Here is a 24,285-nt window from a genome sequence, read left to right on the forward strand (position 1 = left end):
TATGAATGAAAAGTATAAATTTTCCAGCAGCCATAGCAAAATTATTTCTGGTCCAGTTGTGTCATATTTCTGATCAAGGCTGTAGGATGGGCTTTAGTGACCACACATGCTTCTGGGGTTTTAGCAAAAGTATGGTTTGTGCTTCCTTTACTTTTCAGTGGATTATCTTCTAATAGTGAGGCTCTGGCCCATTTTAAAAGTTCAAACTAAGGGTCAGTTGAAGTTTTATTTTTCCTTTATGCAGTGTTTTCCACGCACCTTTGGAGGAACAAATGTGAAGGAAAAAAAATCTAACAATCTAGAGGTCAGGCATTCCAGAGATCAGTCATTACAGTTGGTTTATAGGACACACTCCTTCTGACCTCTTCTTAAGTCAGGAAATGAAAAGCTTCTCCTCTGTTTCTACTGACATTTTGTCGTTCTCATATATACACACTTGTGGGAAGGTTAAAGTGGCAGTTTCTCCTCAGGTGGCTGCATTGTGACAGCTACTGAAGGCTACTGACGCAGTTGATAAGGTGGCTAGTACATAGGCAGTGAAGCCTTTTTTATCTCTCTCGTGTGCTTTAGAGTCTTTAGCTTCAATTAAGCTGACCTTGAGTGGAAAGCCTAGTTCTCCTAATGCTCCATTTACCCAGTCAGATTTATCCATCTTTAATACACCTGCACCTCTTCGCTCTCATGCCCACATCTGCAGTCTCTGCACACGCCTCTCTCTTGTATGATTTATTTATTTATTTATTTTTCAGGAACAAAGAGCTTTTCTTTTGTATTTGTTCTTGGGTCTGTCATAACTCCATTCTTCACACTTAGCAAACATCAAGAGCCCATTGTGGGAGGAGAGACAGGAAGAGAAAGGACAATTCTTTCTGCAGTTCTTCCTGGTTTTGCTGCTCTCTGCTCTCTTTACTATGTGTTATACTCTTATTATTTTACCTTTTTATATTGTCATCTGTCAGGATTTCATAAATGCTCTTGGTGGAATAGGTTTTCCATCTTTACCTTATCCTCTTGTTTATATGGGATTATCTGGGCTGTGTTGTGTACACATTCATCTCCAGAATTATTCACAGCCACCGAATCCTGATCGGAGCATGGTGCAGCTGTAACCTATCTCAGGAGCACGGTCATCACATAGCGGCAATCTAGAGTCATCAATTCACCTACCAGCATGTTTTTAGGAAGAGGGAGGAAACTAGAGAACCCAGAGGAAACCCACAGAGACATTAAGAGAACATGGGAAATTCCACACAGACAGGAACCTGACCATCACACCCCTATGTGGTTCTTCTTTAAACTTTTGCCACAAAGTTTGAAGCACAGAATTGTCTAGAATGCCCTTGTATGCTGTCGCATTAAAGATTTTCCGGCGTGTAAGGACTCAAGTGGCCTGCATTACACAGAGCCATGATCTCAACACTGCCTGCATGCCAGACCTTCATACCTGACCTCAGTGTCCAACCTCAGGCACATTCTAGTGGAAAGCCTTCCTAGAAGAGTGGGGGTTATTGTTACAGCAAAGGAGGACCAAATCTGGAATGGGATGTTCAACAAACACATACTGTATAGACAGGAAGGTCAGGTGTCCACATACTTTTGGTCATATAGTGCATGAGGTTTTATACATGTGAAAGCCATGTGTCATCTACCACCATGGAGAAAACCAACAGAATGCAGACAGTTCTGCACTTGCAAATCAGGGTTATGATAAATAAATGCCAGATATACCCTGAAATAAGCAGGACAGTGTAGCATTAGTGATGCAGTCACATTTTCATGCAAACCATCGCAAACATGCACTTGCATAGACTCGTATTGTCACGTCCGTTGAAGATTTTTTTTTAAAGAAGTATGTGATTGGCCTTAAACTGGGGTCATGAATGACAGCCAGTGGCTGAATTCTTTATTATAGCCTGAGATCAATATTAATATGTGTGCAAGAAGACAAGCTTGAGAATGTTTAGTTTACTTTTTAATCACTGAGAAACCAGGCATATTTTGAGAAACCTGCAGATATGAATTCATTTTATTTGCCAGTTAGTTTGATGTTCATGCTCCCAGTGATCCATTGACTAGAACACCATTAAAGAAGGAAACAAGTTTAAAACAGAGAGACTTAAAGGAACAGTCCACCGTACTTCCATAATGAAATATGCTCTTATCTGAATTGAGACGAGCTGCTCCGTACCTCTCCGAGCTTTGCACGACCTCCCAGTCAGTCAAACGCAGTCAGACACGCTGTCACTCCTGTTAGCAATGTAGCTAGGCTCAGTATGGCCAATGGTATTTTTTGGGGCTGTAGTTAGATGCGACCAAACTCTTCCACGTTTTTCCTGTTTACATAGGTTTATATGACCAGTGATATGAAACAAGTTCAGTTACACAAATTGAAATGTAGCGATTTTCTATGCTATGGAAAGTCCGCACTATAATGACAGGCATACTAACACCTTCTTTGTGCTTCGGCAGCGCATTGATATCTGAGCTCCGTATCAATGCGCTGCCGAAGCGCGCAGAAGGTGTTAGTACGCCTGTCATTATAGTGCGGACTTTCCATAGCATAGAAAATCGCTACGTTTCAATTTGTGTAACTGAACTTGTTTCATATCACTGGTCATATAAACCTATGTAAACAGGAAAAACGTGGAAAAGTTTGGTCGCATCTAACTACAGTCCCAAAAAATACCATTGGCCATACTGAGCCTAGCTACATTGCTAACAGGAGTGACAGCGCGTCTGACTGCGTCTGACTGACTGGGAGGTCGCGCAAAGCTCGGAGAGGTACGGAGCAGCTCGTCTCAATTCAGATAAGAGCATATTTCATTATGGAAGTACGGTGGACTGTTCCTTTAAGAGAATATAAACAAGAAGAAAGTGAAACAGAAAAAAAAGGAGACATCGAATGAATGTGACAGTGTTGTGTTATTAAGCTCGTCCAGAGAGAGCTGAGAACACGGCACTCTGTAGTTTATTTTCCTACCTTTTGTACTTCTCTTTTTCACTCTTCCACCCTCAAGACTCATCAGAAAAGAACAACGTGTCCATTGAGGTCTCCATCACCACATGCTCCAAATAAATGCACCATTATGGTGCTCTCGTCTTCCTGAATGAGTGTCATATAGCATTTACTCGATTCTTCTACTCTTATTTATTCTTTTAATTGCCCTGCGTCCTCTGTCCCACTGTGCTTTCTGTTCTGCGTCAGTCTCTCTTCCTCATTCTGTCTGTTTTTTCCTTCTCACCTCCACTCTTTTGCACTTGCTAATGCACTCTCTCACTGTCCCATCCTCTTTCGCCTGATCTTTCATGATGCCTCAGAGACTTGCAGGCTTTTCAATCAGACATGAGACTTCGGGAGTCAAATGTGGCATATTGCCCTGGATTTCTGATCTAAGGAGTTTGTGAAAGAGCTGGTTGCTGTTGATGGATGTGTTCTGACTGTTAAAATGAAACTAGGGATGCCAGATGGGCGGCACGGTGGTGTAGTGTTTAGCGCTGTCACCTCACAGCAAGAAGGTCCGGGTTTGAGCCCCGTGGCCGGCGAGGGCCTTTCTGTGTGGAGTTTGCATGTTCTCCCCGTGTCTGCGTGGGTTTCCTCCGAGTGCTCCGGTTTCCCCCACAGTCCAAAGACATGCAGGTTCTGGTGACTCTAAATTGACTATAGGTGTGAATGTGAGTGTGAATGGTTGTCTGTGTCTATGTGTCAGCCCTGTGATGACCTGGCGACTTGTCCAGGGTGTACCCCGCCTTTCGCCCGTAGTCAGCTGGGATAGACTCCAGCTTGCCTGCGACCCTGTAGAACAGGATAAAGTGGCTAGAGATAATGAGATGAGAGATGAGGATGCCAGACGTAATTAAAATAAATCGTGTATGATTGCAAACTATAAGGAGTACAGGGTTTAGAAGAGGTAGAGACACAGCAAACATTACACAATTGTTCATTTCTGGATTAATTTACAGAGAAAGCAATCAAATTTGAGTGAGTGTGCGTATGTTCAGCATGTCAAACAGTTGAGAACTGATGAATGTTAGCAATGTAAACGGAAGGGTTGAGCTGGAGGTCTTGGGTAACTGTTCATGCACTGTGACTCTGTAGTTCATTGAAGGCCAAGCCATTTCTCTTACTCTCAGCCAAATCTGGTAAAGTGCTGCTTCACCAAACATCACATTAGCACCCACTTTCAGCTGCCAAAAGTGAAATGCACAAATATTTTAATCTCTGATGCTGTGGGAAACTTAGCAAAAAGAGTGACGGATTACCGAATCAATGATGCCTAAAGGTGTTTGTTACACCGTGCTTCAAATAAAGAGCTCTATTTATGCTTAAGTGCACAGGTCATTGTTATGGATAGAACATAACCTGCCAGCTCAATTACTGTGCTCAGGAAGCCTATATGTGGGCGCCATTACTTATTCATTGTGTCTGAAAGAGTTGGAAATCAGCGTCAGGGCTTGCCGTTTAGCCTCAGTATGCTGTGGGTTTGTTAGCATTTAACGATAATGTACTGTAATGCTCTGCTGAGCAGCGGTGTACTGAGGCAGACATGGCAACGATGTGATTTATTGCATGGTGCCTGATTGTGTATCACTGCTGCATGGGATTTCTTATACACAAGGCAGTTGTGTTGGATATCATTCCATTAGCGGCCAGGGAAATGTCAGCTATCTCCTCCCTGCACGACTGGTTTGTTCAACTCCATACCCTCTTTCTGTCTGTTTTACATGTGATCCTTGGAGAAAACAAGCCCAGGATCAGCTGAGGCTGTCAGTCACTGGTTCGATTGCTCACACCTCCTTTTTTCACACATACAGCCGCTGTCACCATAACCAGGCTCCTATGTATTTACTCAGTCCCTTAATATCTCTCTCAGTGACACACTTATACACACTTTATCTCTTGTAAAAATGCTGGAGCTGGCCTGTCAGCATGTGCAGATGGGATTGAATCCCAAATTTAAAATGCATTGAGCAGAGCTGAAATCATGTTCATTACCTGTCTGGGACTGTTGTGCAGGTGAAAGGAGATGTCACTTAATAGACATCTTTTTTTTTTTTTTAAAGTAATAAACAGACTAGAAACAAATTCATGCCAAATAGTGTCTTTGATGTGTTAATTTCCAAATGTCACATTAATTTTAGCAAATCAATCAATCAATCAATCAATCAATCAATCAATCAATCAATCAATCAATCAATCAATCAATCAATCAATCAATCAATCTCTTTCTCTCTCTCCCTCCACTACATATATAGTTGTGTGGCTGTGGATTGCTGGGCGTAGGGATCTGGTTGGCAGTGTCTCAGGGCAGCTTTGCCACGTTTTCGCCCTCCTTCCCCTCCCTCTCCGCTGCCAACCTTATCATCGCTATAGGCGCCATCGTCATGGTGACCGGCTTCCTTGGTTGCCTGGGTGCCATCAAGGAAAACAAGTGCCTGCTCCTGAGTGTGAGTATATCTCTGACCCCATACACAGACACAAACACACACAGCACTATCTCTACCCTAATACACTCACTCTGTGTAACATTGCAAAATTGGGCAGTCTGTCAGTCTTTATTAGTACACTCTTAAAACACGTGTTGAAAATAACACAACTTGCGTTGTTTTTTAACACATCTCTATGTCCAGATTGGGACAACAGAACTTTTGTTCATTTTAACACATTATGTGTGTTACCATATTCAACACAACTTTTGTGGTGTTAAACATTTCTGAAATATAACACAACTCTTGTTGAAATTAAACTTGCACAAAAGATGTGTTGATTTCCAACACATTCGTTTTAAGAGTGTAGGTATATCAGGTGAAAATTCAAATTCAAGCCATACTGGCTGAAACTGGTCTCATTGAATCCAGAACTGAATGCAGAACAACATACTTTTTACAGAATTAAAATATGTTTATCCATTCTTGAGATATTACCAATCAGAGTTTGAAAAAACAGCTTAATTTTTAGAAAACTGCTGTAATATGATGTTTGAGGATCACATGGTCCAAAATGGGCCTTGTTAACAAATGAGATCAAATGTTTTTTCTTAATAACTTTTATTTTCAAGATATTTACATGGAAATTGGCAGGCACATAGATGGTTGTATACTGAATAAAAAGTTTGAAAAATCAGTAAAAAAAAAAAAATTATGCAAACTAGTCTTTAATTAGTATTAATTATGCTAATTATGTATAACGTTAAATTGGTACACTCTCTTCACCAAATGGCTTTACTTGTGCAATGTAAAGTTGATCTTAAAGGAACGGTCCACCATATTTCCATAATGAAATATGCTCTTATCTGAATTGAGACGAGCTGCTCCGTACCTATCCGAGCTTTGCGCGACCTCCCAGTCAGTCAGACGCGCTGTCACTCCTGTTAGCAATGTAGCTAGGCTCAGTATGGCCAATGGTATTTTTTGGGGCTGTAGTTAGATGCGACCAAACTCTTCCGCGTTTTTCCTGTTTACATAGGTTTATATGACCAGTGATATGAAACAAGTTCAGTTACACAAATTGAAATGTAGTGATTTTCTATGCTATGGAAAGTCCGCACTATAATGACAGGCGTACTAACACCTTCTGCGTGCTTCGGCAGCGCATTGATATCTGAGCTCCATATCAATGCGCTGCCGAAGCGTGCAGAAGGTGTTAGTACGCCTGTCATTATAGTGCGGACTTTCCATAGCATAGAAAATCGCTACGTTTCAATTTGTGTAACTGAACTTGTTTCATATCACTGGTCATATAAACCTATGTAAACAGGAAAAACGTGGAAGAGTTTGGTCGCATCTAACTACAGCCCCAAAAAATACCGTTGGCCATACTGAGCCTAGCTACATTGCTAACAGGAGTGACAGCGCGTCTGACTGCGTCTGACTGACTGGGAGGTCGCGCAAAGCTCGGAGAGGTACGGAGCAGCTCGTCTCAATTCAGATAAGAGCATATTTCATTATGGAAATACGGTGGACTGTTCCTTTAACTCTCATTTGTACATCACAAAGGAGGAGAAATCAATTTTAATTCTAAAATATGCATAAATAAGCACTGAATGTCATTCACATCTACCATTCTCTATCAAAATAAAAAAGTGATAAAAGAATACTTCTAATACCCTCTTTGTGTTCTGTAGGCCTTTGTATTTCTAAATAGGGCCTGTAGTGTTTATATGAAAGAATATAAATGATTATTTCAATTAATATTCACAGCTTTCAAGGCTAACCTTGAAAAACAGTGTGATCCACATCCAGTAACCAATTCCAATTAATTGAACTGACATTGACACTTGCATTTCTGACTTCCGTTTTTTTTTAATCTTATTTCGACCACTAAGATCTCAATATTGTTCATCAAAACAACTACAGTTATATTCTAAAATAGTTATTTATTTACATGAATTGGTTTGATTTGAAAAAATAAGTAGGTAAAGCTATGAAAACTCACTTCAAAGTCTCCCGTGAAACATAACATCAAAACTAGCAGACAGAAAATTTTGCTGAATACTTCATCAGAAACAGTGAGAACGAGACAACATCCCTATAAAAGTTATCTGATTGATATTCATGAGTAATCCAGTCGGAAACTGATCAGAAGAGAGAGACAGAAAGACAGAGAGAGAGAGAGAGAGCCTGACCACTTTCCCGTGACTCAAATAGCACCAGCAGTTTCAACCTGCCATTACTCCCAAAGTACTGAACAGATCTTAATGAGATACATTTCTTTGGAAAGCAGAGATTATAAGCTTTTTCATGATAGTGTTCATGATAGAAAATATTCAAGAATTAAACAATGACAGATGTGGAAACTCAGATGAGCATCTGTATGCACAATTTTCACAGCACGGCCAGCAAGCATCTGATATGCCTATTATTAAGGATATAACCGCATATGAATGTTACTTTGAATGAACAGATAATGTTGCTTGAACAAATACAAATATAGATATCAAGAAGCGGTGCACTGTTTTTTCGTTTGTTTTTCAAGGTTTTGTCAGGTTCGTTTGGGTTGTTCATTGTTATAAAATGAAAGGTCTTCCCAGAAAATCATACAGACTTTGTACTGAAATATTGATAGCAGTAGATTGGATAGCATGTCCAACAAGCCGTTCTGATCTTTCTGAAATATAACAAACCCAACACTCAAGTAAATCTAATCAAATATTAGGTGGTTGTTGCTATTAACTATAAACAATAGTTATCTGATTTGAAAAAGACATTGTTTTTAAAGATAGTTAGCGAGCGAGTTGCCAGAAATTTCCACAGGGCATCTTGTTGAGGCCAGTTATGAACTTGAGTGGTGTAGCAGAAATTGAGAAACTGTACATGTTGAATAAAGTTATGCTCTGCAAATTGTTAGCTCATCTGTCCGCAGGCCAGGCCAGATGAGCTTATGCGATCACGCGTCATCTGTCCGTCGTCCATCGTCGTCATCGTCCATCCACAATTTACAAAAATTGCTACTGCTCCAACAGGATTGATTGGATTTCGATCAAACTCACATACAATGTTCCCTAGGTGGGTGTGCATAAAAGTTGTCAAGACAGTGGCGCCACCTGTTATATTTACGATTTTATGGGTGTCTGAAAATTTTGGGTGACTCGTCATATTAAACGCTCCTCTTCATAAACTGCTGGGACCTTTTCATTGAAACTCACCCAGAAGACTCTAAAGACATATTCCAACAAGAATTGTTCACCAGGTGGTGCCACCTACCATAGATGCAGCTACGCAGGGGTCATATGCAATTTCACAAAAATCACTACTCCTCCCACAGGATTGATCGGATTTCAAACTCACACACAGTGGCCGGTATGCGCTACAGCCTCACTGAGGCTATTTTATTTTTGAATGAAAAATGACTTCTTTTTCCAGCAGCCTTGGTTTTTTTTCTGTTTCCAGGGGCAAAGTGGTAGGATAACATTTTTATTTATAATAAATAAATAAATAATCCAGTTTAGGCAACACCAACTTCTGGTTAAAATTCAAATACAGATACATATATTTTAGGCACTGAACAGATACAGATTTTGGCTGTATGTTACACCCCCAGTCTTTCTCTAGGACATCAATCCATTTTAGGAGAATATGTGCTCCAGGTCTGATATGATTCAGTGTTTATTTTCTCCAACTGAACAGCTTTTGTTTATAAGCAGAATGGAGCAAAAGGAACTGTCCATAACTCTGCAGGCTCCTGGGAGAGAAATCATTGCGCCATCTCCTATCTAATGTGGCCTATCAAATCAGATCCTATCTAACCTTGCCTGTCTATTCTGGCAGTTTACTAGTGGGTTTCTCAACACTTTTATGTCACTCACTCAAACATGTAATGTCTCTTTATGCCCTTTCTCATATTGTATTAAGTACAAGTATAAAGCTATTATCTCTTTTTAATAGTGCCGGTCACAGATTAATTTCGAGAGCTTGTCACATTCAGGGCTTTTGTGTGATTTACAAGCCTTAATAATAAATTGGTTAAGATAATGTTGTATTATAATAATACAAGTCTTTCCAAGTCTTTCATATCTGAGAACTTTTTATGATCTGGGGGGGCTTATGTAACCCAATGACTGCAGACCTGATTGCATATAAACGTACATACTATTTAAAGACTGGAAGTTGAACAGAAGGAGGATTTTACACAAAGAGGTGAGACGTGTATGAATCATGGCAGTGCATGCATGAAGCGAGAGGCTCAACTCTCACACAACACTCATTTTAATACCGTTTTCTCAGTGGCTAAGCTGGTGTGATTAAGCGTGATTACTAGAGGGAGCAGATGTAAATTTGAATTAGCTGACCTTTTGAGCAGCCAGCCTGTACCCATCTTGTACATATGCAGCATGTACGTATACCTATCTTGTACCGTACATACACTTAGGTGGGGTTTACCTTAGACCGTATCAGCGGATCATCAGATTAACGTTTTTAAAACAATTAGCGTGCACACAGCAACGCCAATACACGATTCGCGTGCACACAGCAACGCCAATACACGGATACGCTCAGCTCCGCAGGCATCCTGCGCTCCAAATCACTCCGCCCTGAACAGCGAGTGCCCTCTGGAGGGTGCGCACTCCGGCCCTGCGCAGCTCACAGAGCGCGCAAGTGAAGTGCACGAGCAGTGATTCGGGACTGAGCCGCTGTGTGTGTGATCTCAGTGCATATCGGGCATGCGCAAGTCACTTACCACTTGCAAGTGGAAGGATGGCAAGCCTAAAGACAATCATAACTACACAATGGGCAGTATTTGCATCAGTATTTGCAGTATTTTCATACTTTTATACTCTTTAATGAAAGGTGATACAAGGCGGAAGTCCGCGCCGTTTTTCAGCAGTCGCGTCACATGACCAACGCCAGCGAATCAGGAAGGTGGATGTCACAGTGACGTTGTCCAATGACGACGCCAGCTAGAGCTCAGCACAGCGTATCCGCGTATCCGCGCATTCTCAATGTTTACACAGCACCGGACTAGACACGATCTGGATTGAATACGTGGACCCTGGCAGATTCCCGTTTCCCGGCGTTTCCAGGCGTTTTAATGTAAACGGACAGTGCATCCGCGAAGAAAACGAGACAGATACGGTCTAATGTAAACTTGGCCTTATTAACCATTTCATCAGCTACACATACAATATACCGTAGTCACATCTATAGGTGTACAACTACTGACTGTGGTCTTTGTACCCTGTATCCTTAGTGGGAGCAATACTGAGCAAACCTTATTTGGATGATAACGGGACTTCTTTTGGCTGGATTTTCTGAGTGGTGGATCTTTTCACAATTCATCAGTGGCACTGTTTAAAGTCCCAGTAACACTGCATCATTGCCCATTATGCACCATGTCAGTGTCAATGTTGTACCGAGAATGGTTGATCAACCAAATAATAGATTCAGTACTGGGCCTGTGTTGGTCCTTTTCCATTAATGAACAGACTAAATGTGGCTGGCAGGCAACAAATGAGATATATAAAGCTGCAATGGCCAAGTCTCATCCTTTCTTCAGTGAATAATCTCACCTGTATACTATACCCCTGTACGGACTGTACATAGCTGTAATCATAGAGACTATGCTGGCCTTTTTGAACATAATTTCACTGTGATGTTCATACTGAGCACCTGAAAAATGGACAATGACTAAAAAAAAATAAACTGGTACATCACTGTAGAGTTGTGTAGGTTTCAGGGATGAATGGAAGATTAGTACTAGAGCTGGAGATGAGTCAACTGCATCACTGCTTTACAGTGGTGCTTGAAAGTTTGTGAACCCTTTAGAATTTTCTATATTTCTGCATAAATATGACCTAAAACATCATCAGATTTTCACACAAGTCCTAAAAGTAGATAAAGAAAACCCAGTTAAATAAATGAGACAAAAATATTATACTTGGGCATTTATTTATTGAGGAAAATGATCCAATATTACATATCTGTGAGTGGCAAAAGTATGTGAACATTTGCTTTCAGTATCTGGTGTGACCCCCTTGTGCAGCAATAACTACAACTAAACGTTTCCAGTAACTGTTGATCAGTCCTGCACACCGGCTTGGAGGAATTTTAGCCCATTCCTCCAAACAGAACAGCTTCAATTCTGGGATGTTGGTGGGTTTCCTCACATGAACTGCTCGCTTCAGGTCCTTCCACAACATTTCGATTGGATTAAGGTCAGGACTTTGACTTGGCCATTCCAAAACATTAACTTTATTCTTCTTTAACCATTCTTTGGTAGAACGACTTGTGTGCTTAGGATCGTTGTCTTGCTGCATGACCCACCTTCTCTTGAGATTCAGTTCATGGACAGATGTCTTAGATTAGATTAGATTAGATTAGATTAGATTAGATTAGATTAGATTAGATTAGATTAGATTAGATTAGATTAGATTAGATAAAACTTTACTGATCCCTTTGGGAGGGTTCCCTCAGGGAAATTAAGATTCCAGCAGCATCATTACAAATAAATAGAGAAAAACTTCTAGATAAATTAATTTAAGTATTTACATATACAAATATAAAAAGAATAAGATATGGGGAAGAGAGGAAGGGGGGAGAGAGAGGAGGGGAAAAAAGGGAAGGGGGGCAGCAGGAGAGATATTGCACTTTTATATTGCACATTGTCCGGTATTGCTTATTGTTAGGCTAGGCTACTGCTCCTTCCCTTCCTCTGTCCTCCTGTTACCCCTCCTTCCCCCGGAAAGGAGTTGTACAGTCTGATAGCGTGAGGGTCAAAGGAGTTTTTGAGTCTGTTCGTCCTGCACTTGGGAAGGAGCATTCTGTCACTGAACAGGCTCCTCTGGTTGCTGATGACGGTGTGCAGAGGGTGACTGGCATCGTCCATGATGTTCAATAGTTTGTCCATAGACCTCTTCTCTGCCACCATCACCAGAGAGTCCAGCTTCATGCCGACCACAGAGCCGGCCCACCTGATCAGTTTGTCCAGCCTGTATGTGTCCTTCTTGGATGTGCTGCCCCCCCAGCACACCACGGTGTAAAACAGGACACTGGCGGCCACAGACTGATAGAACATCCACAGGAGTTTCCTGCAGATGTTAAAGGACCGCAGCCTCCTAAGGAAGTATAGCCTGCTCTGTCCCTTCCTGTATAAGTGTTTGGTGTTGCAAGTCCAGTCCAGCTTGCTGTCCAGCCACAGCCCGAGGTACTTGTAGGAATCCACAGCCTCCACCTCGACTCCCTCGATCAGAACTGGTCGTGACCTTGGTCTGGACCTCCCAAAGTCAATGACCAGCTCCTTGGTCTTCGAGGTGTTGAGCTGCATATGGTTCCTGTTGCACCACACAGCAAAGTCCCTCACCAGGCTCCTATACTCCTCCTCTCTGTCGTCACTGATACACCCAACGATGGCTGTGTCATTGGCAAACTTCTGAATGTGACACAACTCCGAGTTGTAGCAGAGGTCCGTGGTGTCCAGGGTGAAGAGAAGAGGGGCCAGCACCATGCCCTGGGATGCTCTGGTGCTGCTAATCACAGTGTCAGACGTGATGTCCTTCAGCAGCCTGACGTACTGCGGCCTGTCAGTGACGTAGCTGGAGATCCAGGTGACCAGGCAGGGGTCCACTCGCATCCTGTTCAGTTTGTCCTGAAGCAAAAGGGGCTGGATGGTGTTGAAGGCACTTGAGAAGTCCAAGAAGAGGATCCTCACTGTGCCATTTCCCTTATCCAGATGGGAGTGGGCACGGTGTAGCAGGTAGAGGATGGCGTCTTCCACACCAACACCTGCCCAGTACGCAAACTGCAGACAGTCCTGGGCATGTTGTACCTGGGGTCTGAGGAGGCTGAGGAAGAGCCGCTCCCACATCTTCATCAGATGTGAAGTGAGTGCCACCGGTCGGAAGTCGTTCAGCTCGCTGGGCCAATTCTTTTTGGGAACTGGAATGATACATGATGTCTTCCAGAGGGTGGGCACTCTCCCCAGCTGCAGGCTGAGGTTGAAGATGCGTTGGAGTGGTTCATCCAGTACAGCAGCGCAGGTCTTCAGTAGTCGGGGACACACCTTGTCTGGGCCTGCTGCTTTCCTGGGGTGAAGCCTCCTCAGTTGACCTCTGACCTGGTCTGCAGTAATGCATGGAGGAGTCTGTGTTGAGGTGGGGGAGGAGGGGGCTGCTGTGATGACTGGGGGGAGGTGTATTGAGGGAAGAAGGAGAGATGGCTGCAGTGAGGGGGGACGTGGGCTGGTTGAACCGGTTGAAGAAGTCATTCAACTCGTTCGCCCTCTCCACTGTCCCCTCAATGACTCTGGTCTTTGTATTGTGGCCTGTGATGGTTTTCACACCTTCCCAGACCTCCCTCCTGCTGTTCTCCTTCAGCTTCTGCTCCACCTTTCTCCTGTAGCTGTCCTTAGCTTCCCTCATGCAGCGTTTCACCTCCTGCTGTGCTGCTTTCATTGCGTCCCTATCCCTGCTCCTGAAGGCAGCCTTCTTCTTGTTGAGGACAGCTTTGACTTACTGTGTTACCCATGGCTTGTTATTAGGGTAACACCATACAGTCTTAGCGGGGGAGACCACGTCTGCACAGAAGTTGAGGTAATCCGTCAGACAGTGTGTCAGCCCCTCTATGTCCTCACAGTGTGGGCTAAGCAGCACATCCCAGTCCGTGATGTCATAACAGTCTCTGAGGGCATCTTCGATTTCAAGGGACGACCTCCTGATGGAGCTAGTTGTTGCGGGCTGCCTTTGAACCAGGGGGGTGTACTTCGGCTGTAGAAGAACCAGGTTGTGGTCAGACTTCCCTAGTGGGGGAAGGGGTGTGACTCTGTATGCATCCCTCACATTAGCATACAGCAAGTCAATTGTCCTGTTGTTCCTTGTTGGACAATCCACAGCCTGGTAAAAAGCAGCCAAAGTCCTGACATTTTCCTTTAGAATTTGCTGGTATTATTCAGAATTCATTGTTCCATCAATGATGGTAAGCCATCCTGGCCCAGATGCAGCAAAACAGGCCCAAACCATGATTCTACCACCACCATGTTTCACAGATGGAATAAGGTTCTTATGCTGGAATGCAGTGTTTTCTTTTCTCCAAACATAACGCTTCTCATTTAAACCAAAAAGTTCTATTTTGGTCTCATCTGTCCACAAAACATTTTTCCAATAGCCTTCTGGCTTGACCACATGATCTTTAGCAAACTGCAGACAAGCAGCAATGTTCTTTTTGGAGAGCAGTGGCTTCCTCCTTGCAACCCTGCCATGCACACTATTTGTTGTTCAGTGTTCTCCTGATGGTGGACTCATGCACATTAACATTAGCCAATGTGAGAGAGGCCTTCAGTTGCTTAGAAGTTACCCTGGGGTCCTTTGTGACCTCGCTGACTATTACACGCCTTGCTCTTGGAGTGATTTTTGTTGGTCGACCACTCCTGGGGAGGGTAACAATGGTCTTCAATTTCCTCCATTTGTACACAATCTGTCTGACTGTGGATTGTTGGAGTTCAAACTCTTTAGAGATGGTTTTGTAACCTTTTCCAGCCTGATGAGCATCAACAACACTTTTTCTGAGGTCCTCAGAAATCTCCTTTGTTCGTGCCATGATACACTTCCACAAACATGTGTTGTGAAGATCAGACTTTGATAGATCCCTGTTCTTTAAATAAAACAGGGTGCCCAGTCACACTTGATTGTCATTGATTGAAAACACCTGACTCTAATTTCACCTTCAAATTAGATGCTAATCCTAGAGCAGTACTTGTGAAGTACAAAAGTAGTCACATACTTTTGCCACTCACAGATATGTAATATTGGATCATTTTCCTCAATAAATAAATGACCAAGTATAATATTTTTGTCTCATTTGTTTAACTGGGTTCCCTTTATTTACTTTTAGGACTTGTGTGATAAACTGATGTTTGAGGTCATATTTATGCAGAAATATAGAAAATTCTAAAGGGTTCACAAACTTTCAAGCACCACTGTATCTGATATACTGAATTTCAGTGTTTTCATTTAGAGGCAAATCACATATTTAGATCCATTCCTGCATCTTATTTGACATGTGACAGAAAAGCCAAACAGAAAAGTGACACAGTCAAGAATCCAGTTTATTTTAGCCATTAATTAGTACACAGCACAGGAAAATTATCATTTTCTTTCAGTCGTGTCTATGAAATGGGGTAAACTAATCGAGTTCACCTGTCAGTGCAAAAATTCAGTGAACAAACATCTTACAGGCATCCAGCAGAGCTAAAGCTGCTCCTCGCATGCCCTCGACCAGCCACAATCAGCAGAATGATGAATAAGAAGTGAATCAAGCTCCCCAAGTTAATACTTGCAGCTTGGCAGCTTCATCCTGTGTAGAAGACTTTGTAAATATTTAGCAGCAAGAAGAGTGAGGGGGAGTCGGTGTGTGTGTTTAGAGGATGATTCATTTGAATAGACTTTCCGTTTGAACTACTTTCCTTGTTTCTCTCAAACTAAGTGATTTGTCTCTTTTTTTTTTTCTGCTTGCAGTTCTTCATTGTCTTGCTGATTATTTTGTTGGCTGAGATGATTTTGCTCATCCTTTTCTTCACATTCTCCGATAAGGTAAGCTCCTGTACTGATTTCCTACAAAGCATTCCTGTCGTAAACCAGTGAGGTCCACATTCTCACACACAAGGACTCACAGTCTGGTTGAGTATCATGAGATTATTGTCGCACAGCCTGTTGCTCCAGTTGTCTGTTGAGCTTTCCAGCTTCATCTGCTCTTCATTTCCGAGGTTGGGAACCTTCAGGATTTTCAAGCCCTAAATAATTTGCAAAGGTCAAGGATCACCTGCACAATGCAACATAATCCTGACCAGTTGGTGCTGAGGCTGTTTCTTAAAGCCTACAGGTGCAGTTTCATGTGATATTTCTTTTTTCAGTGCTCTAATGACATTGCACACAAGAGCTGGAATTTACAGGGCACCACTTTCTAACCTTTGGACTTTCGGACTGCTCATGGATTACTTTCTAGATGAAGCTGCAAGTGTCACACAACATATGCTTGAAATGCACTTCACCTCCCGGTGGCTGTTTTTATGCCTCCGCCACCTTAAGGTGCAGGAAGCATTATGTTTTCAGGTTGTCTGTCCATCCGTCCATGCGTGCGTCCGTGCGTCCATCCCGAAACCTTGTGAACGCGATATCTCAAAGGCCAATGAAAGGAATTTCACCAAACTTTCACCATTTGTGCGCTTTGGGACAAACATGAACTGATTAGATTTTGAGGTTAAAAGGTCACAGGTCAAGATTACTGTGAGGTCAAATGTCCATCCCCAGACTTTGTGAACACCATCTCTCAAAGACTTATGAAAGGAATTTCACCAAACTTTCACCATTTGTGCACTTTGGGACAAAGATGAAATGATTAGATTTTGAGATCAAAAGGTCTAAGGTCAAGGTCACTGTGAGGTCAAATGTCTGTCCGAAAACCTTGTGAGCGCAATATCTCCAAGGCAAATGAAAGGAATTTCACCAAACTTTCACCATTTGTGTGCTTTGGGACAAACATGAACTGATTAGATTTTGAGGTTAAAAGGTCACAGGTCAAGATTACTGTGAGGTCAAATGTCCATCCCCAGACTTTGTGAACACCATATCTCAAAGACTTATGAAAGGACTTTCACCAAACTTTCACCATTTGTGCGTTTTGGGACAAACATGAACTGATTAGATTTTGAGGTTAAGGGGCATCGTGGCTCAGGTGGATAAAGGCGCCATACCATAAATCCGGGGACCCGGGTTCGATTCCGGCCCGAGGTCATTTCCCGATCCCTCCCCGTCTCTCTCTCCCGCTCATTTCCTGTCTCTACACTGTCCTATCCAATAAAGGTGCAAAAAAAATCTTTAAAAAAAAAAAAGATTTTGAGGTTAAAAGGTCACAGGTCAAGATTACTGTGAGGTCAAATGTCCATCCCCAAATCACAACTTAATAAGGCGTGTAGTCTACCAGGCGGAGGCATCCCCATCGACGCCGTTGGCGTCGAGTTCTATCTAGTTTAAGGCCATGTTATTGTTGAGAGCAGTTTTGTCTCAGACCTTTGAGATAAAGGGAAAGTGCTGGATCTGTTAAAGACCTTCTGGGAGGTCATTGTTCACTCACCCCACCAGCCCAGCTAAAGTAATTCACTTACCCACAATCCATTTAGAGATGGGATATGTGTGTCTCTGAGGCATGCTCTGTCAGTGGGAAATACTGTATACTCCACAGCCTTATCTCTGCTTAGAAGTCACTATGAACTTTATAGGTGCCCTGCTCTGTTTCAACAGACGCTAGTTTTTTCAGCTGGTGCTTGATAAAAAATAGATACAGTAGCATGGTTTTGATACTGTGATCGGACAGCAAGTATGCATTAATAACACAGTGCTGTGTAGTGATGTATTCACAACTGAATTTCTAATTTCAACCTCTGTGAAAACGTTGAATGTAATTTTTATTATTGTTCTGTTTATCTCCCTGCAAGCAACAGTGAAAAACAGATACGAACTATTTTCATATATCATTCAGTTATAACAGAAGTATGCAGAACATACAAAACCTCTGGTGTTTTGTTTTTTGGAGGGGTTGTTCGGGTTTTTTTTTTTTAAGATGTTGACAAGTATAGTATAAGCAAGATAATGCCAGCTGAAAATTCCTCGTATCAGGAAATTACAACTTTGATGAAAGAAGCACATCTGGGCTGCTGTGTTCCGCACCTGTGCCTTGCCTTTTCTTCATACAGTACCGGTCAAAAGTTTGGGCACACCTTCTAATTCAATGTTTTTTCTTTATTTTTATTAATTTAAATTCACTTCATGTCTTAAAGTAATGATGGATGTCATTTCTCTTTACTAACTTGAGTGGTTCTTGACATAATATGGATTACTACAGTTGTGGAATAGGACTATTTACTGTGTTTTTATTATTTACTATTTACTGTTTGATCTCAAACACATTAAGAAGGCAAGAAATTGCACTAATTAACTTTTGATGAGGCACCTGTTAATTGAAAAGCATTCTAGGTGACGACCTCATGAAGCTGGTTAAGATAACACCAATAGTGTGCAAGATTCTTTGAAGAATATGAAATATATTTTGTTTTTTAACACTTTTTTGTTTATCACATAATTCCATATATGTTCCATATGTTATTTCACAGCTTGAATGTCTTCAGTATTGTGCTATAATGTAGAAAATAGTCAAAATACAGAAAAACCTATGAATGAGTAGGTGTGTCCAAACTTTTGACTAGTACTGTAGATGTCTGTCTGTCTGTAAAACCAAGTCACTCTTCATTGTTGAGACAGTTGCATTATCTGTCACATATTGATGTTTTTTTTTTCTTTCTGGCTTTAAAGTGGCTTTAAAAGTGTGACTGTATCTCTGTGTGTGTTGCGTGTTGCTATAGCCGTATAGGATCACATCAAGATCGAGTCAATGAATAGCAATTCAGAATGCCTCAGTGTAGATTATGTTCATATCTTGCTCTGAACATACTGAAAGTTAATGTGATATCAGTGTGTCTTTCATTTCATTAGCTTTTAAATGCCACTAAGCCGTATTCCAGCAAACATCAGTCATGCCTTATCGCTCATGTCAGTCACTGATATGATGATGGATTCTGGCTAGGAAGCTCATGATAGATATGATGACCAGAGAAGGTCATATTAAAGAAGATAAGACATGTGCCGGAAGGATTTTGAATGCATTAATGTCTCCCCTGTCCATTTAGAGGGTTCGCTCTGGCCTCGCACCAGCCATCAGAGATGTTTATAATTCATCTTTTCATTTGACATCCAAATTGCAGGCCATTTATATATAATCATGGCCGAGATGAAGCAAAACTGGCAGCGTATAAAAACCATTAATAGGAACAATTGATGGCATGTCCCACACTTTCAAACTAAAGTGCTGATTGTTTAATTAGGACTGCTTTACTTTGTAATCATAAGCCCATCAGAGCTGGAGGCAACAAGATGACTGACAATTAGAGTTCCACCTTGTTTATGCTGTCATGGCTGTTTTTCAGTTGTGAGGTGAAGACACAGGTACAGTTGGCTCCTGCGGTACTAAACACACTCTCTGTGGATTACAGTGCGATATTACACACACACACATGCAAACATGACCCTGTGGTGACCTGCCATCTGACTGCAGCAGATGGTGGAAGCCAGGCACCAGATTAGAGCATCCATCTTTATGCCTGTGACCTCGTTCCAGCATGCGTGGCACTGTACCTTGGCCAAATGAAGCCATATTAGTTGATTTTAGGAGAAACATGCTCGGGTGGCACTTCCTGCCACGGGTTCACAGACAGATGAGCCGTATTACCTGTGCAGTTCTCTTACATCTGTTAGACCAGAATGGTGCAGGGTTAGCAACCCTCTTTAGACAATAATGGTGTGCCGTTAATTTAGAGAAAGCAATTTAATTTCAGAGCATGATGCCTGCTCAGGTATATACGCACATAATATAATGTGACTCCTCAGTTGGCACTGTGTAATAGATATCATGTCTTGCATTAATAAGAGCAGAGACCTAAATACCATGTTTTATTTTAGTTTACAGTTTTATGGACTCAGTGCACCCTGCTGCTGGTCACTGCTCTGTGTTGATTTCCTGTATCTCCAATTCAGAAAGGATTCTGCAAGATTACTGCTTGTGCGCTCTTGGGAATTTCATATTACCTGTGTGCTCATGTTTTTCAGGTCCTGAGGCAATTAAATGATATGCCTGATGCTGGCCAAATGCCTGCAAAATCATGCCATGAGAATAGGATATTGCTTATCATGCATTATGTAGATTGTGGTCTGATGAGGGAGAAGTGTCTGAGCCTCAGAGTTTCAGTAGGACAAACATTGCTTGTATTGTGAGGAAATCAGCAGCAGTGCCATACGGTACTAGAGTGGAAATGAGAGTCCAGGACCACAGAAGAGAGGCGTACTGCAAGTATATATTTTGAAGCAGGCACTTTGGTGGAAAATTACATAAGTAATGGAGAAAGAAATTAAACCAAAGTTGTTTTCAAATCCCAGAAGCAGACGAAAGAAAAAGATGGAAGAAATTTTCAAATCCCATTGCACTTGATGCTGTCAAGACCTTTGATTTTCTCATTTGGTGTGGATATTTGATTCTATAGCTAGGACTTATTCTGGGCCTGTTTTGTTTGCTGTTTTGTTTCACACAGACAAATTCCTTTCAAATTGCTAACTGCCTGTACAATTTGGTGCATCACTTCTATTGTGTGGGCTATTTTAGCTTAATAGAAGCTGGCGCATTAATAATAAATAATCTTTACTGAGTAAGCCAACTTCACTGGGGGGTGATTTACAGAGTTTTCAAAATAAACATATAAATAATATAAATATATGATAATATAAATAATACCATCCATCCATTATCCATAGCCACTTTTCCTGTTTAGGGTCGCAGGCAAGCTGGAGCCTATCCCAGCTGACTACGGGCGAGAGGCGGGGTACACCCTGGACAAGTCGCCAGGTCATCGCAGGGCTGACACATAGACACAAACAACCATTCACACTCACATTCACACCTCCAGTCAATTTAGAGCCACCAATTAACCTAACCCGCATGTCTTTGGACTGTGGGGGAAACCGGAGCACCCGGAGGAAACCCACGCAGACCCGGGGAGAACATGCAAACTCTGCACAGAAAGGCCCTCATCAGCCGCTGGGCTCGAACCCAGAACCTTCTTGCTGTGACGCAACAGTGCTAACCACTACACCACCGTGCCGCCTAAATAATAACAACACATTAAAAATAGAATTATAACTAAAATAACTAGATTTCATATTAAATTTGATATTACTTATCCAAAAGTAAAGTAAGATCACTGCCATCATAATACACCACCGCAATCACGATCACCAGAATCCCTTCCAGCTCATCATAAAAGATAAACTAAAAAGGACCCCGTCGACATGAATAATACAATAGCAATGACCTTAAGTATACTCATTGATACATTAAATGCATTGTTTTATTGCTCTTAATAATCTTTAATTATTCATTCATTTAAATTATTCATGTATTTTCTGTTTCTTTGGCTTGGGTGACTGTTTAGGTGAAGCCTTTCAAAGGTACTACACTCTACACTCCTGGGCAATAAAATAGGCCAAACCCCATTTGAAAAACATTGACTTTGGCCCAATTTTTGCCTAGGCATGTATATAAAAAATAATGCAATATTTATTGAATTATAGCTATTCAAATTCAATGTCTTTTTTGCTCAATATATGTATCTTGAAGGCATTCTGTCTCAGCCCACAGCATGCCTTTTCCTACCATCAAGACACCTCAAATAATAACTAAGTAATGTGACAAGTTGAACCAACCACATAATTTGACTCTTAGCCCAGGCCATAGACTGCTTTCAGACATCGTGACACAAATGAAGCCAAGATAAAATTTTTCAAGTAGAACAGTGATTATTGTTCTGGACCACACTGGGGTTCAGTAACAGCTTTCACACTTGACCAAACATATTGAACTCTCAGAGCAAATGGATGTGAGTATGAAAAAAAAGAACTATGTGAAAAGGCATTCATATTGAAGTCTATTGATTTTTTTTAAACCCCCGTTCTGGAAAGTGATCTTAAGGTAGCATAATATGGAATGTCCTCCTCAGAGCACATTCATTGAGTCTACAGACTGGTCAGGCTTGCTTTGATATGTTTTCTTCTCCGACTCAACACCACCAAACAAGGATCAAGGCTCTAATTAGAGACTAATGATATTTCACATTAGCTAGAGCTGGCAGGTGTGACAAGCCTGACGTTAGCTTTATTTAAAAGCAGATAGAGACGTCGTATCATACAGGTCCTACTGACAAGCATTAAAAACATTCGCGCTGTCCAAACACTGCTCAACAAACTCCAACATCTGTAAGCCTGGGTCCAAACTTTACCATGAGAAATGATGACAAAGCAAACACACAACAATCACAAGCAGGTGTCTCCTCCAGCCCACACGCTTGTCTGGACTTCATTTGGAGCGTGTGCACGAGTTCACTTTCAAATTGGACAGACTTTGTTTAAACATTGCTAAAGGTTAAGCAAATAAACTCCTAATGATCAATGCATTTGTTCAAGTCAATAAATTAAGCAACAAATTAAGCCTAATTGAAGGAGTGGTATTGTTCTTCCTAACAGAGGAAGTAGAGAAATGGGTTTTCTGTCGTTCCTAGTGGAGTGGATCACCATGCTTATATGCAGACCTCAGTTTCATGGTGACAGCATGCCAGGAGTGTTAATTCAATCTGTGCTGAAAGCTAACAATTCACGATTTGTATTTCATTACAGCAAAGTTTAATTTTTAAATTAGAAGGATTGTGTTTTCTATAACAGCACGGTTCTGACAGAAGTCCCAGCTGTAATGTAAATGATATGCTTATATATACATATGTTCGAGTTCTAATATGTAATGAATTCTTTCGTAATAGCTCATCCACATAATCAATGGCTAGCAATATTTTTTAAAATGTTGTTTAACAAAAAATATATAAACATTGATATGGAGATGTTTTTTCTTAGTCGACATTTATGTAACATTTATGAAGTCAGAACGTAAGTTTACAGACACAGGAGAGTCTTCAGGAGAAAGGAGTTTGTGCTTTGTCTGGTTTGTCAATTTGAGTTTTTTTTCTGCCTTGTTAACGTTGAGAGAGAGAAAAAAATATGCTGATGATCAAACTGTTTACCGCTATAACAAGCAATTTTGAGCAAAGTTGATTTGAGGATGCTCCATAACAGGAAACATAACTATGAAGAGTTAGAAAACATTGTGTTGTTCATTAATAAATTGTAAAATTGTAAAAAAAAAAAAAAAATTGTAATCAGTGGCAAATTGCTGCATTATAAACAGAAGAACACACTTCAGTCTGTGCTCTTAGTGTATAAGAAAATAATCCATTTTACGGTGGTAACCATGAATCCAGATTATTTTTGTATTAAACAAGAAAACATTCATGTGTAAAATTTCTATATCATTCTTCATGCATTATTAATTTGCACTAGCAGTGCTGGCGGAAATTGTTACTCTCACTCAGGATCTTTCTACTTTCTTCTTCTTTTATTATTATTATTATTATTCTCCTAATGTTTTTATGATGCTATTTCTCCCACAGTTTTCAACCAATCATCAAATTTCACATGAAGAATACCTCTGGGCTGAATTACATTGCTATGACTTTTGGGGGTGATCTGGATCACTGATCCAGAGTGATCCATGAAAAATGAGGTTTTTATTCAATCACTTATAACTCTGTCAATTTTCATGATTTTTCAATCAGTTTTTATCCTCTGCTGGCCGAAAGGCCCGAAAGGGGATTGTCATGGCGAGTCTGTCCATCTATCTCCGTCCGTCAGTCCCAGAAAGGGTTCTCACCTTCTGAAATCAACCCCTCTCACAATTTTTGGAGGAATTTCATGAAACTTGGCAAAAGGCTTTGTTATAGGACAGTAATCCACATATTGCAATTTCGTTTGCAATATATTGTAGCAGGGGATATTGTGCTCTCAGAACACTTGTTTTATTTTGTTCAGGGTGGCAGGGTGCACCTTTTCCTCACTAAGCATCATTCTCTATCTCTTACTGTTCCAGATCTATAGGTTACAGTGACCAGGCGTCCCGGTTTGTAACAGCTAGCACAAATTACTGGGACTTTAGTCATAGTCTCTATCTAGTTTCTTACTTATTAAACCACATCAGACCCAGTTACATGTGTCTAGTAAGGGAAAAAAAATACTAGCCCGATTCCAAAAAAGTTAGGACAAAGTACAAATTGTAAATAAAAATGGATTGCAATAATTTACAAATCTCAAAAACTGATAT

General features: G+C 41.2%; 1 protein-coding gene across 5 annotated transcripts in view; it reads left to right on the forward strand.

Annotated features, from left to right (window-relative positions):
* The window catches only part of tspan9a (tetraspanin 9a), a 536,473-nt gene that overhangs the window by 485,479 nt on the left and 26,709 nt on the right, over positions 1–24,285 (forward strand). For all 5 annotated transcript variants that reach the window (XM_060923692.1, XM_060923691.1, XM_060923693.1 and 2 more), the window contains 2 exons: positions 5,254–5,445; positions 15,942–16,016. In XM_060923692.1, the coding sequence (XP_060779675.1) occupies positions 5,254–5,445; positions 15,942–16,016 (267 nt within the window). The remainder of the gene's footprint in view (positions 1–5,253; positions 5,446–15,941; positions 16,017–24,285) is intronic.

Source organism: Neoarius graeffei, chromosome 6 (genome assembly GCF_027579695.1).
Source record: "Neoarius graeffei isolate fNeoGra1 chromosome 6, fNeoGra1.pri, whole genome shotgun sequence".
In the NCBI taxonomy this organism is placed as follows: domain Eukaryota; kingdom Metazoa; phylum Chordata; class Actinopteri; order Siluriformes; family Ariidae; genus Neoarius; species Neoarius graeffei.